Source organism: Chiloscyllium plagiosum, unplaced genomic scaffold, assembly GCF_037043375.1.
Source record: "Chiloscyllium plagiosum isolate Xiang-an unplaced genomic scaffold, Cpla_swu_hap1 HiC_scaffold_18, whole genome shotgun sequence".
In the NCBI taxonomy this organism is placed as follows: domain Eukaryota; kingdom Metazoa; phylum Chordata; class Chondrichthyes; order Orectolobiformes; family Hemiscylliidae; genus Chiloscyllium; species Chiloscyllium plagiosum.
In genome coordinates, this window is record NW_028270156.1 from 38,636,731 (window position 1) to 38,663,186 (window position 26,456).

The window sequence follows — 26,456 nt, forward strand, 5'->3', positions numbered from 1 at the left end:
TCTACTTTGGTGGCAGCTGCCCTGAGCTTTAGTGCAACCTTCAGCACATGGCCCTCGACCTTGGAATATGCCAGTCTGCAACACTCAGCCAAGGTCAACTCCTTGCTCTGGAAGACCAAGAACTTTCAGGGAAACCAAAGAGTGTCTCTCACCAAATTGGTGTGGTTGGTGTTTATTTTGGTGTGCGGCCTGTAAACTCCAGTGGCACGGAGCTACTCGTGTCGAACCGTGACAAAAATCACTGCATCATTCTCCAGTCTCCCTTTGCAAAGATGCATTCCAGCAGGAGATGTGTGACAGTCTCCTGTTCTCCTTCTCTCGCTAACTCCCCTTATCCAGCCCCATTCTATGTTGGAGAAACATCTCTAGGGTTATTGTCTTTCATCCATTTTTGATACCATATCACCATGTTATCTTAAACACATGCTAACTTGGCACATTTTACAGTTCATTGAAAATATTTACAAATTGCTGTGAGTCTAACCAATTACCTTTTCTCCTGCTCCTTTATATTTTCATATCTGAAATATTTATTCTTCATACTTCGTGATTTCTGAAGGGCTTTTAGTTCATATTTTTGCAAATTTACAAAGGCAAGTAAATGACACTCATCAACATTCCTCACTAATAACACACAAACCGATTTGTGAATGATGCTTTCTAGAAAATATCTTCCAGAATGCAACTGAATCTGAGAGGATATAATTGTTACAATATTTTAAACAAAAAAGTTTGATTTTCTTTCTGTTGCGCTGTGCTAGAGTCTAGGCCAACACCTTTGGTTCTATGATAGGGTTAGGGTTAGACTGATTAAAGCAAAAATGTGATTAGTTTAATATCTATGAGAACACTTGTGGCACAGTTGTAACATCCCGACCTCTGCAAAAGGAGCCCCAGGTTCAGTTCCTACATCCTTCAGAGATGTATCACAACCTCCCTGGACAGAATGATTAAAAAAGCTTCAAAAGTTCTATGATGTGGAAGTGCCAGTGTTGGACTGGGGTGGACACAGTTAAAAATCATACAACACCAAGTTATAGTCCAACAGGTTTATTTAAAAGCTCAGCAGTTCAGGCAGCATCTGAGGAGCAGTAAAAGCGACGTTTCAGGCAAAAGCCCTTCAAGAGGAATACAGGCAGATTTATCTCTCCACCCTTCAGGCACTCTGCCTGTATTCCTGATGAAGGGCTTTTGCCTGAAACGTCGATTTTCCTGCTCCTCGGATGCTGCCTGAACTGCTGTGCTTTTCCAGCACCACTCTAATCTAAACTCTGGTTTCCAGCATCTGCAGTCATTGTTTTTACCAGGTTTATTTAAAAGCACTAGCTTTCTTCAAGTTGGTCCATTTGGAAGCTAGTACTTCTGGACTATAACCTGGTGTTGTGTGATTTTCTAACTAAAAAGTTCTACACATTGAGCAAGTGCAATTGTTTGGGTTGGATAGACCTCTTTGTCTCTATTTCAGGGAATAAACTGTCCATTGCCATCAACAACAAAGTCAGCAACCCCATAGTTACCTTCACTACAGCTCTTAACATGCCACAACTGAAAGGAATCCATCCCATTCTCCCAGTTCCTTCGGCTGACATTGTATGTGTTTGGATGATGCCACCTTCCAAAGCAGTGCTGTTGACATGATTTCCTTCGTCCATAACTGTGGCTTCCCACCCATTGTAGTTGAACAGGGCCCTCAACCACATCTGATCTATCGCATGTGCTTCTGCCCTTACCCCTTCCTTTTGCTCTCAACAGTGTGATTAGATCCCCCTTCTCCTCACTTTTCATCCCACCAGTCTCCACATTCAAAGGATTATCCTCCGCCATTTCAGACAACTCCATCAGAACGCCACCCACAAACACATTATGGCGGCACGGTGGCACAGTGGTTAGCAACTGTCTGTGTGGAGTTTGCACATTCTCCCCGTGTCCGCGTGGGTTTCCTCCGGGTGCTCTGGTATCCTCCCACAGTCCAAAAATGTGCAGGTTAGGTGAATTGGCCATGCTAAATTGCCCATAGTGTTGGGTGAAGGGGTAAATGTAGGGGAATGAGTCTGGGTGGGTTGTTCTTCGGAGGGTCAGTGTGGACTTGTTGGGCCGAAGAGCCTGTTTCCACACTGTAAGTAATCTAATCTAATCTAATCTCCCCCTCACTCTCCATCTGCGTGTCTCAGGGACTGTTCCCTCCATGGCATCCTAGTCCATTTCTCGATGGCCACCTACACCATATCTCCTTCCCACAGCACCTTCCCATGTGACCACAGAAGGTACAACACCTGCCCTTTCACCTCCTCCTTGCTCACCATCTAAGGGCATAAACAGTCTTTCCAGGTGAAACATCACTTCACCTGTACCCCCTCCAATCTGGTCTACTGCATTTGCTGCACCCAATGCAGATAAGAAAGGAATATGATCTGTCAAAAGCTATCTGTCAGCTATTACAAGGGGGCATAGCTTTAAATTAAGGGGGGGTAGGTATAGGACAGATGTTAGGGGTAGGTTCTTTACTCAGCGAGTCGTGAGTTCATGGAATGCCCTGCCAGTAGCAGTGGTGGACTCTCCCTCATTATGGGCATTTAAGCGGGCATTGGATAGGCATATGGAGGATAGTGGGCTAGTGTAGGTTAGGTGGGCTTGGATCGGCGCAACATCGAGGGCCGAAGGGCCTGTACTGCGCTGTATTCTTCTATGTTCTATGTTCTAATGTGGCCTACTCTACATCAAAGAAACTAACACAGATTGGGTGACTGCTTTGCATGACCTGTAGCTGGTCATTTTCAACCTTGTGGACTTAATATTGAGTTCAACACCTTCAGATTGTGAACTCAGTCCCATTTCTTCCCTTTCTTTTAGTTTTACTTGTTACATTCTCTAGCACCATCTTCTCTCTCCCTTCCCCCCACTCCAGTGTTCTTCCCAGTCTGGCAGTTAGACACACCATTGTTTTGCCATTATCACATTCCGATTACTTTATCTGAGCTACCAACACCTTTTCTCCCCTGACTCTCCACCCCCAGCCTATACATGCTGTCCTTTCCATATTTTATGTCAGCTCTGATGAAAAGTCATCAAGACTCAATGTTGACTCATTCCTGATGAAGGGCTCCTGCCTGAAACGTTGATTTTTCTGCTCCTTGGATGCTGCCTGACCTGCTGCGCATTTCCAGCACCACTCTAATCTAGACTCCATGTTAGTTTGCTCTCTGTCCACAGATGCTGCCTAACCTGCTGGGGTTTTTTTTGTTATCAGCTGGAGTAAGATTTTTAACCCTTCCAGCCTGCTCTGCCAATCAGTCAGATTATGGCTGACTATTCTCAATGCCATATTCCTTTCTTATCTGCATCCTCCTTAATGTCATTAAAAGCTATGAATTTATCTCACTCCTCCTTGAATATGTTTAGTAGACTTGGTCTCTAAAACCTTCTGTGGTACAGAATCCCACAGGTTTACTTCCCTTTAAGTGAAGATACTTTTTCTCATCTCAGCCCTAAATTGTCTACTCTGTATCCTGATAATGTGTCCTCTGAGACTCCTCATCCAGAGAAAACACCCTTAATGCATCTAGCCTGTCCAGCCCTGTTAGGATATTATACGTTTCAAAGAGATTACCTGTCATCTTTCTAAATGCCAGTGAATACAGGCCAAATTGAACCAATGTCTCTTTATTGGAGAGTCCTGCCATCCCTGGCAGCAGCCTAGTCAACTTCCACTGCACTCACTCTATGACAACAGTATATTCTACTTTAGGAAGAGTAACAAAACTGTATGCAATACCCTAGGCGTGGTCTCACCAAGGCCCTACATAACAACAGTAAGAAATTTCTACTTCTGAACTCAGATCCTCCAGCAGTGAAGGTCAACATATCAGTCTTCCTGATTACTTGCTGGAGGAAGGGTCTGCCACTTCCCTCCTGGTATTTCCTCAATATGCTGCATAACAAAACTCACATTGCTGTCTGGATAAAGCCGCAAATATCCCATTGCAAGGGACTGTGTATGAGTGACATAGCATTGTGGCTGTGTAGTTGCAGGCCTGCAGCAATGATGAGATTACCTTGGCCTGGATTTTAGCCAGTGCTCCTCTGTCATTGCTGCTCTGAAACTGACAACTTCTGGATCCTGCACATGGACAGTTAAACACAGGAATCTAGAAATTATTATCAATCATTCAGTATTTTTCCACAGGCCCACTGGAGTTCCCTCCAGACTATAATCATAAATTCATAAGATACAGGAGCAGAATTAGGCCATTTGGCCCATCGATTCTGCTCCGCCATTCGATCATGTCTGATATACTCCTCACCCCCTTTTTCCTGTCTTCTCTCCAAATCCCTTCAATCCGTTACCAATTAAAACTGAACTCCTCCTTAAATTTACCCACTGTCCAAGCATCTACCGCACTTTGGGGGAACGAATTCTACAGATTCACAACCCTTTAGGAGAAGCAGTTTCTCTTCAACTCTGTTTTAAATTCACTACCCTTTACCCTAAGACTATACCTCTTGTCCTTGAATACTCCACAAGTGGAAGCATCTGTTCCACATCTATTTTATCCACACCTTTTCTCATCTTGAACACCTCAATTTGATCTCCCCTCATTCTCCTAAATTCCAGAGAGTATAGGCCAAAACTGTTCAATCTACCTTCATATGACAAACCCCTCAGCTCTGGGATCAATCTAGTGAATCTCCTCTGAACTGCCTCCAACGCCGCTACATCTTTTCTCAAATAGGGAGACCAAGATGTGCACAATGTTGCAGGTATGGTCTCACCGATACTTTAGGTAAAAACAATGACTGCAGATGCTGGAAACCAGAGTCTGGATTAGAGTGGTGCTGGAAAAGCACAGCAGTTCAGGCAGCATCCGAGGAGCGGGAAAATAGACGTTTCGGGCAAAAGCCCTTAATCAAGAATACAGGCAGAGTACCTGCAGGGTGGAGAGATAAATGAGAGGAGGTTGGGGGTGGGGAGAAAGTAGCATAAAGTGCAATAGGTGATTGGGGGTGGGGATGAAGGTGATAAGTCAGGGAGGAGGGTGGGGGAAGGTAGCAAAGAGTACAATGGATGTATGGTGGTGGGATGAAAGTGATAGGTCAGAGAGGAGGGTGGAGCGAATAGTAGAAAAGGAAGATAGGCAGGTAGGATAGGCCATGAGGGCGGTGCTGAGCTGGAAGTTTGGAACTGGGGTGAGGTGGGGCAAGGAGAAATTAGGAAACTGGTGAAGTTCACATTGATGCCCTGGGGTTGAAGTGTTCCGAGGCAGAAAATGAGGTGTTCTTCCTCCAGGTGTCAGGTGGTGAGGGAGCGGCGGTGAAGGAGGCACAGGACCTCCATGTCCTCAGCTGAGTGGGAAATGTTGGGCCACAGGGCGGTGTGGTTGATTGGTGCGAGTGTCCCAGAGATGTTCCCTAAAACACTCTGCTTGGAGGTGTCCAGTCTCCCCAATGTAGAGGAGACTGCATTGGGAGCAACGGATACAATAAATGATATTGGTAGACGTGCAGGTAAAACTTTGATGGATGTGGAAGGCTCCTTTGGGGCCTTGGAAGGAGGTGAGGGAGGAGGTGTGGGTGCAGGTTTTGCAATTCCTGCAGTGGCAGGGGAAGGTGCCAGGAAGGGAGGGTGGGTTATTGGGGGGCATGGACCTGATCAGGTAGTCACTACCACACCAATACTTTGTATAGTTACAACAATGCTTCCCTACCTATATATTCTATTCTTTTAGGTATAAAAGCCAAAATTCCATTTGATTTCTTTATTATCTGCTGTACTTGCATGCTAGTTTTCTGTGACATGTGATCAAGGACACCTAGGTCCCTCTGCACCGGAGCACCCCAAATTCTCTCCCCATTAAGATAATAAGTTACCTTCCCATTTTTTTGACCCAAATGCATGACCTTGCACTTATCCATGTTAAACTCCATCTGCCACATTTTGGCCCACTTTCCTAACTTATCTATATCCATTTGTAAAGTTCTTATTTCGTCACTGCAATTTACTGTCCTGCCTATTTTTGTGTTGTTTGCAAATTTGGCTACAGGGCCTTCTACCCCTGCATCCAAGTCGTTAATGTAGATTGTAAATAGCTGGGGTCCAAGGACCACACCATTAGAGAAATTATTGATCAGTTGGGATTTTGTTTCTAATCTTTGTCAAATTTCAACCATGTAAACAAAAAGCTTCTGTACTCTTCCTTTCTTCTCACTTTTATTATCTCTGGATTGTGAACAGATTTTCTTTATCATTTTGACTGTTAACACTCTTATCGAATATGATTTTCAATTTTTCACTACTGTATGCCTCATTGCATCATGTGGTATAATATGACAAATCATTATGCACGTGTTACAATGGGATGATCAGAAGCCTGCTAAGTCAGGAAATAATCAAATACCAAAGAATCCTATTATTTCAAGTTCCTTCATTCCAATGAAATAAAACAGACATGGTTAATTGCTTGGTCCTGACTTTAATCAGATGATGGCATGGAGATTTCAAAGAAGCTCCTAATGCCAATAAAAGTGAACGTTTTAACTGATAACACTTGAATCTAAGAATGCCTTAGGAAATATTCATTTTGGATTATCTATCGTATCACTTTAGCTTCCTAGCCATCTTTCCAGAAGTGAAAACTGACCTTTTACTCTTTGTCCATTACAACAACCTATCCACCTACAACATATCTTTGATCTACGTCCTAACTCATTTAATTTAACATTCTTTACAGTTACAACAACCATTTCCCTTTCCTTTCCATTTGACTTTTGTTAATCAGTAAAACAGTTTACTGAACATTTTAAGCTTACTAGTGAAGACACAAGCCTATGAAAATAAAGGGAAGGGACAGCATGGACAGAAAATTGACTCAGTCATTGGAAATAGAACAGTAGTGAGCAGCTGTGCTTCAGACTGAAATATAGTATACAGTTGGTTTTCCTGAGGATTTTGGCATTTCTTGATAGCTTTAAAGACCTAGATATGGGCACAAAGAGCACAATGTCAATATTTGTAATTGCCAGAAGTACTGTGCATTATAAGGAGAATAGTGATAGACATCAAAGGACATGGGCAGGTGGTGGAATTAGCAGACTTGTGGAAGATTGAATTTAATTGTAGCTTTGCTAGTTGCATACAGGAGAAAGTTAAGACTGCAGATGCTGGAGATCAGGGTTGCATAGAGTCCATCATATGGATCTGTGAGATGGGTTCAATCATTGAATTTGATTATCTTCACTTCCAAGATTGGCATCTCACAGAAGTATGTGGACTGAAAGTATATTTTCACTTTGAAAACATAATGTGATGGCAGTGGGTAGTTTTTCCTGTTTACCAGTTACCAAAATGCAGTGTCTTTTATTCTGACTTGCAGCTCCTTTTACCTTTGGAAAGTAATTAATGCCAAGTCAACTCCACTGCTTTATAAGTCAAACACCTGATGGAATTTGCTGGCCAATCCACCAATGTCTACTTGAAGGAATAGATTTGAGGCAATCTTGAAATCTTAGCTAACTTCTTCAGATGTACAGAGATTTTCTGGGTGTAACTGTTTCCTTTCATAGAATCATAGAATCCCTACAGTGTGGAAACAGGCCCTTCAGCCCAACAAGGCGAAAGTGAGGACTGCAGATGCTGGAGATTAAAGTCGAGAGTGTGGTGCTGGAAAAGCACAGCAGGTCAGGCAGCAGCTGAGGAGGAAGAAAATCAATGTTTGGATGGAGGTGTCTCTGCCATGACCAGGGCCTCCAAGCCCTCCATTTCTTCCTCTCCCAATGTCCCCACCAGTACCCTTCCACTGACACTCTAATTCAGTTGGCTGAACTGATCCTTGCCCTGAACAATTTCTCCTTTGAATCCTCCCACTTCCTCTAGATGAAAGCGGTAGCCAAGGACATCCACATGGGCCCGACTATGCCTGTCTCTTTGTTGGCTATGTGGAACAGTCCATCTTCTGGAGCTACACTGGTGCCACTCCCCACCTCTTCCTCCGCTACATTGATGACTGCACTGGCGCCACCTCGTGCCCCCACGAGGAGGTTGAACAGTTCATCCACTTGACCAACACATTCTGCCCCAACCTTAGATTCACCTGGACCATCTCTGACACCTCTCCTCCCCTTCCTGGACCTCTCCATTTCAATCAATGGTGACTGACTCAGCACCAACATTTTCTATAAACTCACTGACTCCCACAGCAACCTGGATTATACCTCCTCACACCCTGCCTCCTGTAAAAATACTATCCCTTATTCCCAATTCCTCTGCCTCCACCACATCTGCTCACAGAAGGACCAGTTGCACCATAGAACAAACCAGATGGCCTCCTTCAAAGACCGCAATTTCTCCTCCCATCTGGTTGACGATGCCCTCCAGAGCATCTCATCCACTTTCCACACCTCCGCCCTTGAACTCCACCCCTCCAATTGCAACCAGGACAGAACCCCCCTGGTCCCCATCTTCTACCCCCCCAATCTCTGTATACATCGCAGTATTCTCCGCTATTTCCGCCACCTAGAAACAGACGCCACTGTCAGAGATATATTTCCCTCCCCACCCCATCCACTTTCCATAAAAACTGTTCCCTCCGTGACTACCTCATCAGATCCATGCCTCCTACCAACCCACCCTCCCCACCCAGCACCCTCCCCTGCCACCACAGGAATTGGAAAACCTGCACCCACACCTCCCCCCTCACTCTGCCCCAAGCCCCAAAGGAGTCTTCCACATCCATCAATGTTTAACCTGCACTTCCACACATGTAATTTACTATGTCTGTTTGCTCCTGATGCAGTCTCCTCTACACTGGGGAGACAGGACGCCAACTCGCAGAGCGCTTCAGAGAACATCTCCGGGATACCCGTACCAACCAACTACACCGTCCCGTGGCCAAACACTTCAACTCCCCCTCCCACTCTGATGAGGGCATGCAGGTCCTGGGCCTCCTCCATTGCCACTCCCTTACCACCTGACGCCTTGAGGCAGAGGGCCCCATCTTCTGCCTCGGGACCCTCCAACCCCATGGCATCAATGTGTACTTCACCTGTTCCTTATTTCCCTTCCCCCCACCTTTTCCCAGTTCCAACTTTCCAGCACAGCACTGCCCTCATGACCTGTCCCACTTGTCGATCTTCCTTCCCCCATCCACTCCACCCTCCCCCCACCCACCCTCCACTCCACCATTACCCCCACCACTATCCACCTATTGCGCCTTCAGCCTAAAGGTCCACAGCAACCCTCTGGACAGTAACCCATCCAGACCTATTCCTCTATCCTAATACTCCTGACTAATGCATCTAACCTACACATCCCTGAACACTATTAGCAATTTAGCATGGCCAATTCACATAACCTGCAAATCTTTGGATTGTAGGAAGAAACTGGAGCACCCGGAGGAAACTCACGCAGACATGGGAAGAATGTGCAAACTTCACACAGACAGTCGCCTGAGGCTGGAATCGAACCCAGGTCCTTGGCACTGTGAGGCAGCAGTGCTAACCATTGAGACCTCTTGATGTTTTTCAGAATTTTCTCCACACCTGGTAAGTTTTGTGATTTTTAATTGGAAGGACCAAGACCCAACTTCAATTCGTTTACATTCTCAGCACTAAGCATATCTGCTCAGAGTCGATCCTTTCACCGCAGCTCACAGTTCGGCTCAGTCTTGATGTTATGTCTGTACAGAACCGAAGTTAAGCAATCACGCACTGTCTGACAGCTCGCTGCACACTTTCATTCCTTGACTGAAGAAAAGTGACGATTTCAGGCATCAGATATAAAGGTCTTTGCAGAATCTTCCCTTTATTTAACCATGTGACATCAGCTTGGGGGATTGTTTACAGTCCGCAGCATCGAGTTTATTGAGCTAGATTGGTGCTGAAGAGCTCTTGCTTGAATCAAGTTTACAATTTTAACAACAACTTTCATTACATGAGAAAAGTCCATCACTTTACATGCTGATGCTTGCTGGTAATTGACAAAAGAGAGGAAACCAGGATCATTTCTGCAAAAAACTCACATGCCAGATTTGCACCAAGCATGGCTGTTCTGAAGGAAACCAGTCACTTGTTCGGAACGTCTCTCTTGGTACGTACCTTTGGAATTTGTTGGAGAGACTCTTACACCTTTTTAAGGGACAAACGGGTGACAAGATCCTTTATAATTAATAGTTTTTAAAAACTATGTGCACAAAAACAAAAATAAAATGGGGCTCTCTTTGTCTCGCTGATGGATTCATCAAACTTTAGTGAGATTTGAGACAATCCTGAAATTGCCTGTTGAGTCCATTCACAGTGCTTTAGGTCACAGAATCCCTACAGTGCAGTTAGAGGCCATTTGGCCCATTGAGTCTGCACCAATCCTCTGAAGAGCTTCCTAGCCACGCCTACACTGCCACCCTATCCCCAGGACCCCACATTTACCATAGCTAACCCACTTAGTTTGCACATCCCTGGACACTATGGGGCAATTTAGCATGGCAAATCCATCTAACCTGTGAGAGGAAACTGGAGCACCTGGTAGAAACACACCCAGACACAAGGAGAATATCCAAACTCCACACAGACAGCTGCCCAAGGCCAAAATTGAACCTGGGACTCTGGCTCTGTGATGCAGCAATGCTAGCCACTGAGCCACCATGCTGCCCTGCTGTTAAAAGATGTTTTCAAAGATTCTATTCATCTTGCTACCGTGCAGGATCAAGTGACATGGTCTGGAATGCTGTTATTATATTTTCTTTGTTCTTAAAGTCTTTGAATCAAGAGTCAGCAACAACAATCATTGTTTCTTTAATTACTTCACTATCTGTAAATGATTTCTTGTTTTTTTTTGGCAGAGGATGGCAAATGTGAAATGCCACTTCTGTACAAGCATTAGCTTTTGCTGCTGATTTAGATACAAATAATTGGCGAGCTTTCAAGCCATCCTTCAGGTCATCAACATTCTATGCCCAAAATATGCTATTCAAGGGAAGGTTATGCTTGAATGTATGGTGTATCACTGTGTGGTACTATTCCAAATTTCCCATTTTAATTATCAAAACTTATCATTGTACTTTTTTATACCTCCAGAAGCAGATGCCATGCAGGGGTATGACTATCAACATGTGCACAGCGAGGGGATGCAGACGGGTGGTGAGATAAACTGTTGGATACTCTGATCAACCAGTTGATTGTAATCTACGTGTTAGAACCCATGGCTTAAAACAAAGTTTACACAATGCATAAACAATTCTGCAACTTTGGTATGATAAATAGATACAAACTAGGTTGTTTCAAAATTTCACCAGCAATGCTTAGCATGCTTATGCAATTGCTTTGTTTGTTATTTCTACTGAGACACTAAACCATTGAAAATAGGTTAATGCATCTGTCAAAATAGATGAAAAAGAAGTTTAGCTTTAGAGCAATAAATAGAATAACATTTAAGAGTTGCATTTCAATGGAAAAGCAATTGATTCTGCTCCTACCTCACAGCAGGGCAACATGGTGGCTTGAGCTGGTTGGTATTCAGTAAAGTCAGGTACTTGGAGACAGTATTCCAAAGGACTGGTTCAGAAGGATAGCCATTATCAGTTTGAACAGAATGAAATCGAGCCAGTTCCTTGGCTACAAGCCTATGGCGAGAAAGTAAAATAATATCAGTACTAGTAATTTATATATCATTAAAATATTACGTGTATTGAAAGTTTTACAAATTAGCCATCTGCTAAATTTCTCACTTTGAAAAGATCAGAAGGTGCTGGAAATATTCAATGGTCTGTCAGCGTGGAGAGACTAACAGATGATGTTTCAAATTGAACCTGACACTTCTGCAGAACTCTATCACACACTTGACTCATTGTGTCAACTTTGTACTCTCTCCACGGATGCTGTCAGACCTATTCAGTATTTTCAGCACTTTCTGTTTTTATTTCAAATCTCCAAACTCTACAGTACCTTGCTTTTATTTTTGATTTAAAAAATCAGTATGTGTGTGAATTTTGTAGGTAATGAAAAATCACCAAATCACTAATTTTAAGGTCTCGCCTGTCCTTTACTGAAAATCAAGTGATTATGATACTCCAATGCAAAATCTTAATGTATGTACTAGCTTCACTGTTTCGGATGTTTTCCAGATTTAGGAAGGACATTGAGGCTTTAGTGAGGGTACAGCAGTTAGCTGCTGAGACTCTGCCAATATGAGGAAACACAAATGCAAAGGAAATATAAGAAATTGTACTTTTTTCCATTAGTATAATGCAGATTACATGATGATATGAAAGAATTGTTTAAGATTATGCAAATACATGGTATAGAAGCATATGTTTTTGTACTTGAGGAATCAAGAATGAGGGTTCATAGACATATTAGAAGTTAGAGACTTGCAACATGGGGCAGAAGAAATTTCTTTACACAGAATATTAATTCTGAATTGTTTAATTTACCTCCAGAGTTAATGGGAAAGACAAAAACTTTGGGTTGAATCTTACAATTTTTAGGCCAAACCTGAATTGCATAGAGATTTTTGGAGGGTTTTCGCTGTGGAGCCTATTGAACCTTCTCACCTTATACTACTAAACTCACCTCATTAATTATCTACCATTACACCTCTCATGTCTGAATTCCACCTTTGCTGGAACTCACCACTAGACTTATATCTGCTGAAATATCAGCATTCCTGGCACTTGAACCATGTTAAAAAGCCTGTTGTGCACTGAGACAATCACTGTCAGTGTGGAGATACCCTGCATAGTCCCTGACATTTGACTCAGAAATGGCAGACAGGAGAAATTGGCACCTTACTTTACGTGTAGAGATCTGGATCAAGATAGGTGTTGTGCAGCCCAACATTTGGATCCTCACCTCTATGACGCTGACCAGCCAGTGCAGGTACTGGACTGGTATTGGATGCTGCCCTTGACTTACTGTGCCAGGACCCCTGAGTGAAGACTATCCCACTTGACTTGACTGAGGCTTGCTGCCAGCTATAACAAGCTTCCTGGCTTTGTTACTGTGCTAAATGGCTTGGCTAGGCAACTGTAATGTGAGCCTGGTATTTCTGGCTGAGGGGGCAAAGCGCAAAAGGCATAGATGCTGTGAGCATCAGATAGGCTCAGAGTGAGGGAGTGTTATGAGAGCAGCAAACAGCCCTTGGTGCATGTCCCAGGACACAGTGTCCTTACTGCAGCATCACAATGGTAGTGGCTTGTGCAGCATTGAGTACATAAGTGTCCTGTAAGTGATTCAGCGATGTACTATGGGAATCCGTAGACACTGGCACATATTGGATGCCAAAGCCCATGGATGTAATGTGCGTGTGGCAGTGCCCATGGAGTATGCCTGAGATGGTAGTGCTGCTCCCAGTTTAAATTGTTGCACAGCAGTCAATAGGATTACATCTGTGGCCCTCCTGGACAATTTCCTTGGAGAGGGTTCTGAAAACCAGCCCATGGAATGGTATATTGATCTTGTTCAGCCATTCAGTGCACTTCTTCTTCAACTTCCATCACCCTTTCTGAACCATATATGCTTCAGACCAGAAAGTTTCAATTGCTGCAGCCAGGAAAGGAAAATCAGGGCAGGGCTTAAACACTTAACAGTAAAGTCCTGGGGAATGTTGTTGAACAAAGGCCATGGAGTGCAGGTTCATGGTCCCGTTCAAGTGGAGTGCCAGTTAGAAGGATAGCGAAGAAGGCATTTGCAATGCTTGCCTTTATGGGTCTGTACTGGGAGAAATTAAAGACTGCAGATGCTGGAGATCAGCTAGAGCACAAGGTGGTGCTGATACAGTCATCAGTGTAACGGAGGAAAAGGTGGGGAACGGTGCCAGTGTAACTGCAGATGTTTTGTTCCAAATATCTACGAAGAGGCAGGCATGTGGGTGCCCATGGCTACCCCTTTGATCTGATGGAAGTGGGAGGATTTGAAGGCAAAGTTGGAGGGTGAGGACCAGTTCAGCCAATCGAATCAGTGTAACGGTGGAGGGGTACTGGTTGGGTCAGTGGGAGAGGAAGAAACAGAGGGCTTCTCCTTGGCAAATGGGCACATACAGGGACTAGATATCCATAGTGAAGATGAGGCATTGGGGGCTGGGGAAACATAAGTCATGGAGGAGGTGGAAGGCGTGGCTAATGCCCCTAATGTTTGTGGTGAGTTCCTGGACCAAGGGGAAGGGATGGGATGATATTGAGATATAAGGAGATAAGTTCAGTGGGACAGGAGCAGGCAGAGACAATGGGTCAATTGGAGCAGTCAGGTTTGTAGATTTTGGGTAAGAAGTGGAACCGGGCGGTGCGGGATTGGGGGACTATGAGATTGGAGGCTGTGGACAGGAGATTCTCCTGAGGTGATGAAGTTGTGGATGGTCTGGAAGATGATGGTTTGGTGATGGGGAGGTGAGGTCGTGGTTGAGAGGACTGTAGAAGGAGGTGTCTGAGGTGGCGCCTGGCTTCAGGGTGTACAGGTTGGTGTGCCATTCATGACTGTATCAGCATCACCTCGTGCTCCCAAGGGGAGATTGAACAGTTCACCAACTTCACGAAAGCTCCCACCGTGACCTCAAGTTTACCTGGACCATCTTGGTCACCTCTCTCCTTTTCCTGGACCTCTCCATCTCAATCTCTGGCAACACGGACTCAACACGGACATCTACTTCAAACCCACCGACTCCCACAGTTACTTGGATGACACCTCCCCTCCCCCCTTAAAAACATGATCCCTTACTCCTAATTCTTCTGCTTCTGCTGTATCTGCTCCCAGTAGGAGCAATTCTACTCCAGGACATTCCAGATGGCCTCCTAATTCAAGCACCACAATTTTCCCTCCCATGTGATCAAGAATGCCCTTCAGCATATCTCCCCTACTTCCTGCACCTCTGCTCTTGAACCCCACCCCTCCATTAAAATAAGGATAGAACCCCTATGTTTTCCACCCCACTAATCTCCGGATACAGGTCATCATCCTCCACTATTTCTGCCACCTACAATCAGACACCACTACCAAAGAAATAGTTCCTTCCCCATTCCTATCTATGTTCCACAAAGGCCATTCCCTCTGTGATTCCCTTGTTAGGTCCACACTCCTCACCAACCCATCCTCCTCATTCTGCACCTTCCTTTGCCACTGCAAGAGGTGTAAAACCTGCACCCAAGTTTCTCCCCTCTTCTCTGTCCAAGGCCCCAAAGAATCCTTTCACATCCAGCAGAGATGTTCTTGCACATTCGAACACCTCATTTACTGAGTCCATGCTCTCGATGCAGTCTCCTCTACATCAGGGAGACAGAATGCCAAATTACAGAACATTTCAGAGAACATCTCTGGGGCACATGAACCAATCAACCCCACTGCTCTGTGGCCAACCACTTCTCACTCACACACACCCCCCCCCCCCCAGGTTTTTCGGATGCTGCCTGACCGGTTGTGCTCTTCCAGTGCAACACTTTTTGACTTTATTGGTCAGTTCATTGAGTATAGGAGTTGGGAGGTCATGTCATTACTGTGTGGGACATTGGCTTGACCAATTTTGGAATACTGTGTGCAATTCTGGTCTCCCTGCTATAGGAAGAATATAGTGAAACTTGAAAGGGTTCAAAAAGATTTACAAGGTTGTTGTCAGGGTTTGAGCAATAGAGAGAGGCTGACTAGGCTGGGGCTGTTTTCCCTGGAGCGTCAAAGGCTTAGTGGTGATCTTATAGAGGTTTATAAAATCATGAGGGGCTTGGATAGAATAAATAGACAAGGTCTTTTCCCCAGAAGAGAGGACTGCAGATGTTGGAGATCAGAGTTGAAAAGTGTGGCGCTGGAAAAGCACAGCAGGTCAGGCAGCATCAGAGGAATTCTTCCCCAGGGTGGCAAAACGAGATAGCACAGGTTTAAGGTAAGAGGCAAAGATTTAAAAGGGACCGAAGGGACAACCTTTTCAGGCAGAGGGTGGTATGTGTATGGAATGAGCTGCCAGAGGACGTGGTGGAGGTTGGTACAATAACAACAGTTAAAGGGTATCTGGATGGGTACATGAAGAGGAAGGGTTTAGAGGGGTATGGGCCAAGTGCTGGAAAATGGGACTAGCTTAGTTTATGATATCTGGTCAGTTGACTCTATAACTCATTGGCAGCTTTTTGGGGAGAGTTTTTTTTGAAGAAGTGCATTTACACAGATATACAGGCTAGCTTGCTGCAATCATGTGACCTCTACCTCTTTCATTTTAGTGGCCGCCAGTAAACACATTTCAAGAAAAATGGTGCCTCAAGTCTAATGTTGACCTTTCATGAATTGCCAATGCTGTAAGGGATTGGCTACTATTTTTTAAAAAAAAGCAAGGAAGAATTCAAACTTTGGGCTGCAATTTTAAACTGCTAGGCGTATCGGAATGGCTATGAATTTTCCACTCTCTGCTGCTGGGGAAATGCAACAAGATATGAGACAGAACTGGATTTTTTTCCTCAATACTCAGTGGAAAACAATGTAATGACCAGAGAACTGAATAAAAACCAAGCAAATATTGTTTCCAAAACTCACTGAGGATCAGAGAAGCCAGACAGAGTAATGTTGAAGGTGTTAAAGACATACCTTGAATCCCATATGCATGTTATTTATAAACAGTACACATTCAAATCTCAGCTCGGGGGGAAGGGAGACTATTGATTAGTATGTCATAGCACTGACATAGCTAGCTGAATCCTATGTTTCAACAGCTAAAAGATGATCTCATCAATGAGGCTGTCTTAGACATACGAGTTTCCACTGTGATAGCACATCTGCGGAAAGAGGAGAAACTTACTCTCAAGAAAGCTTTAAATGTGCAGAAGCTCTGAGGTGTAAATCATAGCTACAGGGTATTCATGGGAAAACAAATTAGGCTTTGCATTATTACTAAGATACATTCAAAGCTGAATGAGAAAATTATATTGGGAAAAAGAGAGAAATATTTGCAGAAGAGCCAGCAGAAAGATCAAAGCAGGGATGCAAATTAATTGCACACAAGCATTAAATTTGAAAGAAGTAAAGCAAGTCTGTAAAGGTAATTGCTGGAGCAATGTCAGCTGATGATTCTGGTAAGCAACTCCACGATATGTAACACATTGGTATCAGGAGGTATAAAGTTGATAAATGTTTTCTACCTATTAGAATAATAACTGTGGAAGGAGAGTATCAAATTAAGGTGAAGTGTCAAATAGTGCAATATCATGAGCTTCACACATCTGCACAAACTAGCTCAAGATGATAACCCAAAAGTTAAACTATTGAAAGATCAATTTGAGATAGTATAATGGAAAGATGATCATCTCAAGAGGACAAATAAAGCTGAGAGCCCAATATTGTGGGAGGAACAAAGATCTACAGACCTAGATATAGATACTTAAGCAAAATCCACTCACTTCAATTGAAGCAAATTTAAAGGTTGGTCCAGTTCAAGTGTAGGATAAGCCCACACAAGCTATAAGATCTGCAGTATTTTGCAGGCTACTATGCAACTGACAGCTGGCCAGATCCTGAAGGATTACAAAGATGTTCTTACAGGTCTTCCTAATAAACATCATAGCTTAGATGAGAGTGTGAGATGAATTTTATATCTGTCAAGGGGTATTCTAGTTGCTTGCACGCACAGCCTGATCAATGAGGTACGGGAATGAGTGGCCTTATGATCTCAGGAGCATCTGAAAAATAAACAAAAATGTGAAGAAATTGTTTGTGGAGTTGCCAGTAATCAATGATAAAGACTGAATGATGAAGTGACAGTCATTACAGAAAAGCAGAAGAAAAATCTTAATGGAAACAAAGAACAGAAACAATAAGGAAAGAGACCCAAAATAGCTATTGATTCTGACCAAGTCTCTGATGTAAGCTCAACATATCTGATGGCAAAGAAATTCAGAATAATGCAGATATTCCCATATTAACTAATGTTCTGTCCTGAATCTCATCAGATACAATGTCTTATCATCATGCACTAAGTTCTTGAAAAGCGAAAGTGTGATCAACAGTAAGTGGTGAGTTAGAAATCTCAGACAGGATTGCAATCATGTCCAAACACTTTTCCACTCCAACTTCTGTTAAAGGAAGAAGCATTTCACCATTAGTTACTGTGCCTTAGCACTACCCAGTTTTCCTTTCTTTTATTGTGTTAAGTTGTGTGGTTGGCGAAAAGGACTTTCATGACTGTATTGTTTTCTGTTGCTTAGTGGATACTTTCACACAATAAAAACATCTCCTTGTTACAGTACTGAAAGGACATTAGCACCACAGAACTACAGGGAAGATACAACACTTCAACAATTTTAGTCAGCAGCAGCATTCTACTAACTATTGTAAAATCAAGGGCATACATTTCATTGCTTCCTATCCATTCATTTTAACAATAAAATAACCTTTAATAGAAAAATGAAAGAAAGTCCTTTACATATGGAATATCTCTGCTCCCTGTTAGAAGTTTAGGAGCATTGATTTAGCCCTTATGTGTTGCCAATAAGTCAACACCTTCAAGGGAGAGGGATTGAGTAGAGCGGTGAAGAGGGAAAGAAACAGGATATGTTTTTATATTAGATTCACTACAGTGTAGGAACAGGTTCTTCGGCCCAACAAGTCCACATCAACCTTCCAAAGAGTAACCCACCCAGACCCACTTCCTCTCTGACTATTGCACCTAACACTATGGGCAATTTAGCATGGCCAATTCACCTGACCCACACATCTTTGGACTGTGGGAGGAAAGCAGAGCACCCGGAGGAAACCCACACAAATACGGGGAGAATGTGCAAACTCCACACAGACAGTTGCCTGAGGCCTGAATCGAACCGAGGACTCTGGTACTGTGAGGCAGCAATGCTAAACACTGAGCCATCGTGCCGTGTGGGATCCTGCTGTCTTACTCTACACAAAACTGACAAAAAGGATTTTTTATTTCCTCACCTCAAAAGCAGAATACAAGGAGGAGTCTTGAATTCTAAGAGCATACACATTATATAGTAACATGAGTGGATGAAGGATAACGACCAAAAACACTTGTGACCTCTCGCCCTTCTTTCAAAGTAAACTTTTCAAGACCCCTTTTACAGCAATAACTTTTTTTTAAACTAAATACATTAAAAGTGTTCTGTTCTGTCTCATTGCAAGAATGCATGGTTTGAGTAAATCGCTCAGAAATGTAAGAACACTCATAACCCCAGTCCTTTCATTTTCAGAGCTTTTAGGGTTGGTAAGGTTTAAAGGAAACACATTAATAATTACTGTTGATTTACAGGAAACAAATATTAACCAAATGTCCATTTAACCTTTAATTAACATTAGTAATATTATTGTATTGCAAAATAAATAATAGTTGATGTTTGATCCAGCATTAATACCTGCAGTAAAAAGATTGGTTATTGAAAAGAAGTACACATGATTTTTGTTTTAGTTAGAAAGTTACATTTTCTCTCTCCCTGAATTCATATCTACAACAGGATCACTACAAAATGATTTACAGTCTGAACAGACAAACATTCATATTGCACTGTGAACTCCACTCAAACACAAAAAAAATCAACAAAAATTTATTAACTTTCAATGATTGTGCTGCAATTTTCTTAACCGTTTGATTTGTGTGACGAATATCAGACTTATTAAGGCGACATTACTCAGATGCAGCTATATCATTCAAGACATCATCTTCACTCAGTATGAACTTTCCTTTTATATCTTTAAGGTCTAAGCATGCCTTCTTACATACTGCCCCATTTACTTTGTGAAGCATATAAACTGCCACGGACACTCGTGTCTGAATTGCATGATTCTGTGCTATAAATTCCAGGTAATTTTTTAGCACTCATATACAGTCTTATACATTTTTCCCTGGGCCTCAATAACTCCTTACCTCCTTCAGTCTATGCTTATTTCCAGTATCTGTTGATTCTTAAAGTAGCAAGATACCATGTCATGACAGCCATTGCACAGTGCACTGTCAATCCTTAGTCCTACCACTCCATACTTCACTCTAATTTTAAATGTTTTACCCAGTTACCAATATCTACATTAGAATTAGAATTAGAATTTTTTTAAAAGTATCAACTAGTTGATTTAAGTAAATAGCCTATACAGAGGAACCTTGATTATCTGTAGGACACAGATAGGCAGAATTTTGTTTGGTTAATCAAATGCAGGATAATCGAATGCTGGCTAGCATAGTCAGCCAAGCATTGGGACCTTGTGATCTTGTTCAGATAATCCAAAATTCAGTTAATCAAATGCTGGATAATTAAGGTTCCTCTCTAATTACTTTATTATGAAGCATAGGAATTAATTGATTAAGATTTAGAGGCTGAATTTAAGTGCAAGTCATATAGAGATTTTTGAAGGCATTTGTGACATCAGGGCCAGTGGGATTTCTCACCACACCTTACCAAATGCATTTTATTATGTACTTACCCAACTTCAAAGGCAGCATTTATGTCTTGACTCTAGCTCCATCTTGCTACATATCATTTCTAGCAAAGCTCACCACCCCAACAGATGTTACTGGACAACCAGCACTCCTTGCACCTGCACCACTTTTGAAAGGCTACAGTGCAGAAGGACATGTATTGACACTCCACCATGGCTCCTTGCTAATGCATAATGGCAGCTGCAAAGCCATGCGACCCATGACACATGGCTGATATGGGTGACACTCCCTTACACATGCAACCCTATTTTCGTATTGTCACCATTTAACCTTTTTTTTTTAACCTGTCCTTTGTAACACGCATCTGAAAACCCACTCTGAGTCCCTTCTCTTCTTCTTCCAATGTCCAGCGATCATTGTCATTGTTCACGAAGGGAATATCATATACAGAGAACCATTTGAACAATTCCAAGTCTGAACTTTATTCACAGCCAGCAAAAGAGATTACAGAGGTAGAGAATACAATTCAATGCCAGAATGCAGACCAAATACTGGCATTTTGACCTGGACAGCTCATGATGTTCTTCTGTACCCAGCTAGCATCTACTGGAACTAGGTGTCAGTGAAGTTCTGTCTGTCTTGTGGGGCCTAAGGCAACAGAGTTCTGTCATCCACAAGAAGAGCTTCCTCCAGCCATGACAGCTCCTGTTTCCTCAGTTCCTCAGCATCTATCACAATTATTCAGATTCAGCAGACCCCACACGTGAAGATGCACCACATTGAACTTTACCTTCTACTGTTCTCCCTGTTCCCTGAATCCTGACATTAATAATGCCCACCGTGGTGCTCTAAACTCCTCTTCTGAAGGCCACACCTCCTCCTCCTATAGCCTACCAGTTCAATGCTACTCGACATACTCCCACTGTCACTGTCGTTGTTCCCATATTCATAAATGTCTCTGCTTTCTTGACCACATCACTGCTGCTATAGGCAGATAAATCCCCTGACAGTGAGTGTCCGAAGCTGAAAACTGACCGTGCTCACATGCCAGGACTAGGTGCAGGCTGTGCCCCTCCTGACCGGCAGCAGACCCTCCCTGGATGGGACTGAGGACTAGCCCCCACCCAGTTTCTGTCATGGCCACTTGGTTGAACACATGTGCAGAGTGTTTGTCATGTAGGCAGCTAACACACATTGTACATGTCAAAACAATGTCTCAGTGTGCTGGAAATCAAGCTGCTTCCCCTCACCAGAAAGATTCCTTCTGAAAAACAGTCTGTTCGTGAGTCTATGCAAAAGAGCTTGTCAATATGACAGCACTGACAGGCTTTGGCTCTGGTGAAGTGTCAATGCACTAACAGGCATGGTAAAGTAAGGCGAGGCATGAATGCTGTGAGCATGCAGGTGAACACTAAGTTAGCAAACACAGAGAGACCAATAAACAGCCCTGAGATGCAGCTTGCTCACATTCCTGAGCTGGATGCACACATGTGTTCCCACTGCAGTCTTTCAATGCAAAGCGAAGTTGCGCTGTGCAATGCAAGTCTGTGCTTCCTAAGCAGTTTACACGTGTATCAGAGAGGTGTCATGATAGTCAAGAGGGGTAGCAAGTGCAGATGTCAATGTTGGGAATGTACTATTGTGCCCAAGGTTGAAATCTTGAGATGTTGCTTGGCACTGGTCAACAATGGAGGCTTCTTGCAGCCAGCAGTGAGCTAAGTTAATAGGTACCTATGTTGATTCCCATGTCGAGACTAAATTCCAATGATCCCTTTCAGTTTTTAGATATTTCCTCATTCCATACTGTTTTACTATCCACCTTTGCTTCCTATTGCTGAAAGGGCCAAAAAATATTTTAATGTAAACTCTTTCTCCCAAGCTTCCTTCCTTACCTATGAAGAACTATCTTTAATCCACAAGATTCAAAATTAACCACAAGGAACAAAGAGATTTTATCCTGTTATGCTACTTCTTAGGTGTTTGCTATGAGCCAGGAGTGGGTGCCCTTCATCTTAATAATGTCCCAAAGAAGCAGTAACCTCAGAACTGATCCTCAGGCCACTTTTCACTCTTCCGTTTGATTAAATATTCGTTAAAATATCTGTTCACCCAAAGAATATAAGAAGTCTTGAATTATTTCTAAATGAAAATGCTGTAACAATTATCAAACAAATTCTGTAAAATCCCTATTTGCAAGTTGCAACAATTTCAAGCTGGCCACCTTAAAATGTCCACGAGAGCTACCCTTACCTGCTGTTTTAATGTTAGTGGAAGATTAACAACAAGAAGTCCTGCAAAACAGCAGGCTTTAAATTGTTTTTCCAACATTTCTGCTGCTCGCCTGGTGAAATTACAGTGTGGGACCTCTGTTAGAATGATTAGCAAAGGACCCATTTTAAAAACAGCAAGAGGCTTCAGTCCGATCACTCTCGAAGGAGACGTACATGACCAACGCTCTGTCACTTCACACTGTCGATTAAAAGCAAGTCCAATAAATGCTTAAATGTAAGGTGGAAGTCCAGTGGGCCTGAAAGAGCAGGCCACTAAACTAAGAAGCAGCGATGGAATAGAGCTGACTCCAGCTGTAAAGTTGTTTGGCGGTGGTTATGTTGCCATACTTAGACATACTGTATGTTGAACCATGTTTGCACCCAGATGAGGGACTTGTGCTGAATGAAGTAAAATGTAACAAATGGGAAAAGATCCTGCAGCACAATTCCACCAGCTGGTTTGTTTTCAAGGAAAGCACTCACCAGCTTTAAACTCACCTCTTAAAATTGCGTATTCACAAAAGAAATATTTGCAGGTAACATCTCAAGTTATATTCTCTACTAGTTGCCCTTATTAAATCAGTTGTTTGTTACCTGCTGGGAGACAGATTTTGATTGCTTCCTTCTTCAAATGACATTTATATTTGTACTCAATGTTCAAGGGAAGCAAGCAACTGGCAGAGGAATTCTGACATACAGAGCTTAAAAAGCACACTGTTAAGTTCTTGGACACAGTGACAATGAGTCCTACATACTAGTTCCTGCTGCATACCAGTTGGTGCACAACAGTACCTGAAACCATTATGAGACTTTAAAGGATCAAGCGGTCAAAAAACCTCAAACTTATCTCTAGCTTAAACAAAAATAGAAATTGCAGGAGAAACTGTAGATCTGGCAAAATCGGTGGGGAGAAAAGACAGTTAACATTTCGAGTCTAGTGACTCAAGCTTGTTCCCAATCCTTCCTCATTTCTTTTTCAGTCCCTGGACTAGCATGAGAAGAGGAAGTAAATGAAGAGAGGAGATAATTATCCATTGAATATATTTGTCAGTGATGATGGTGATGACAATGTTCATGTCATAAAAACACTGGAAGAACTTCAAATGCTGCAAATCAAGAAATCAGTTTGCTCTGAAGAAGGGTCATCAGACACAAATGTTAACTCTGCTTTCTCTTCACAGATGCTGCCACACTTGCTGGGTTTCGCCAGCAATTTCTGTTTTTGTTGCTGATTTCCAGCATCTGTTTTTTTTTGTTTTTTTTCATACAGATATTTGCACATCAAGGATTCAATTATTGGTGATGAGGATATTGCTCTGGGCAAATCATTGAGCATGACAGATTCAGATGAATGGAGAGCAAATGTGAATTTGGCCGTTACCAAATTCACACTTCAAAGATGTATTGCTTTGCTGGGTTCATTTCTGTAACTTCTTAGGAAAGCAATAAGTGAGAGGACTCCGGCTTAACCCCTCAGACACTGACTGAAATGGTACAGAAGTGCCAGGACCAGACAGTTGCACAAGAGATGGAAGACATAGTGTTTCCCAGGACTTAACAATCAAGAGAAAAATCTAACATGGTTCCAAGACTCTCTTGTACCTATACAGAAAAATCGTTGTTCAAAATAGCACCTAGATGTGACGTTCATCCAGATATCCATGGAACACACTATTACAGGAAGTAAGGTTTGATATTTATTGAGAAACACACATCATGTTTCAATTTACCTTTTTGGATTCACTAGCATCCGACTTAATTTAAACCCAGCGTCAAATCAATTCATTCTGAAACACTATACTTCAGCATAAATTAATCCCAACATGTGTTCAGTAGTCTAGGACATATTGGACTAGAAACCCAGAGATCATAAATGTAAGCCCTGGTGTGGTAAGATCTGAAGCTGAATTCAATAAATCTGTCTGTTTTTGGGATGACAGCATGACCATGATGGATTCTCATTGTATCATTCACGATGGGTCTCCATGTAGCAAATGCTCAAAAATCTTGCCTTCAGCTACTGATGGGAAAATAACAAAGTAGAGACAGAAAAGAAATAACCTATGTTCAGGGATCTGACAACTTAGGTTTGCCAACATTTTGTTCAGCTGTTGACAAAATGCTATGAGTCGCTCTCCTAAACACAACTGGATTTACTTCCTTCTTGTCTATTCCATTTACTAAGTGGCTTATTAGCTGTTTGAGAAATGTGAACATTGTCAGCAGTGCAGGTGCATGCTCATTGGTCAGTTGTTCACAAGAAGGTTGAAAAATGTGGTGCTGGAAAAACACAGCAGGCCAGGCAGCATCCGAGGTGCAGGAGAATCGACATTTCGGGCATAAGCCCTGAAGAATCACTGAAAATCCAAATCATTTTGTGACATCAAGCTATGGAGCTTGGTGGTCATAGAGTCATAGAGATGCACAGCATGGAAACAGACCCTTCGGTCCCACCCGTCCATGCCGACCAGATATCCCAGCCCGATCTAGTCCCACCTGCCAGCGCCTAGCCCATATCCCTCCAAACCCTTCCTATTCATATACCCATCCAAATACCTCTTAAATGTTGCAATTGTACCAGCCTCCACCACATCTTCTGGCAGCTCATTCCATACATGTACCACCCTCTGCGTGAAAAAGTTGCCCCTTAGGTCTCTTTTATATCTTTCCCCTCTCACCCTAAATCTATGCCCTCTAGTTCTGGACTCCCGACCCCAGGGAAAAGACTTTGTCTATTTATCCTATCCATGCCCCTCATAATTTTGTAAACCTCTATAAGGTCATCCCTCAGCCTCCGATCCTCCAGGGAAAACAGCCCCAACCTGTTCAGCCTCCATCCTCCAACCCTGGCAACATCCTTGTAAATCTTTTCTGAACCCTTTCAAGTTTCACAACATCTTTCCGATACGAAGTAGACTAGAATTGCATGCAATATTCCAACAGTGGCCTAACCAATGTCTTGTACAGCCGCAAAGTGACCTCCCAACTCCTGTACTCAATATTCTGACCAATAAAGGAAAGCATACTAAACGCCTTCTTCACTATCCTATCTACCTGCGACTCCACTTTCAAGGAGCTATGAACCTGCACTCCAAGGTCTCTTTGTTCAGCAACACTCCCTAGGACCTTACCATTAAGTGTATAAATCCTGCTAAGATTTCCTTTCCCAAAATGCAGCACCTCGCATTTATTTGAATTAAACTCCATCTGCCACTTCTCAGCCCATTAGCCCAACTGGTCCAGATTCTGCTGTAATCTGAGGTAACCCTCTTCACTGTCCTCTACATCTCCAATTTTGATGTCATCTGCAAACTTACTAGCTGTACCTCTTATGCGCGCATCCAACTCATTTATGTAAATGACAAGAAGTAGAGGACCCAGCACCGATCCTTGCGGCACTCCACTGGTCACAGGCCTCCAGTCTGAAAAACAACCCTCCACTGCCACCCTCTGTCTTCTACCTTTGAGCCAGTTCTGTATCCAAATGGCTAGTTCTCCCTGTATTCCATGAGATCTAACCTTGCTAATCAGTCTCCCATGGGGAACTTTGTCAAACGCCTTACTGAAGTCCATATATATCACATCTATTGCTCTGCCCTCATCAATCTTCTCTGTTACTTCTTTAAAAAAACTCAATCAAATTTGTGAGACATGATTTTCCACGCACAAAGCCGTGTTGACTATCCCGAATCAGTCCTTGCCTTTCCAAATACATGTACATCCTATCCCTCAGGATTCCCTCCAACAACTTGCCTACCACCGAGGTCAGGCTCACTGGTCTATAGTTCCCTTGCTTGTCTTTACCGCCCTTCTTAAACAGTGGCACCATGTTTGCCAACCTCAGTCTTCCGGCACCT

The 26,456-nt window shown here is 42.9% G+C and overlaps 1 protein-coding gene across 10 annotated transcripts in view; it reads right to left on the bottom strand.

Annotated features, from left to right (window-relative positions):
- LOC122557782 (ethanolamine kinase 1-like) overlaps positions 1-26,456 on the bottom strand; it is a 507,497-nt gene that overhangs the window by 382,394 nt on the left and 98,647 nt on the right. For all 10 annotated transcript variants that reach the window (XR_015760158.1, XR_006313932.2, XM_043705802.2 and 7 more), the window contains exon 3: positions 11,460-11,606. Coding sequence is in view for 8 of the 10 variants with exons in the window: in XM_043705802.2 (XP_043561737.1) it covers positions 11,460-11,606 (147 nt within the window). In the remaining 2 variants the exon portion in view is untranslated. The remainder of the gene's footprint in view (positions 1-11,459; positions 11,607-26,456) is intronic.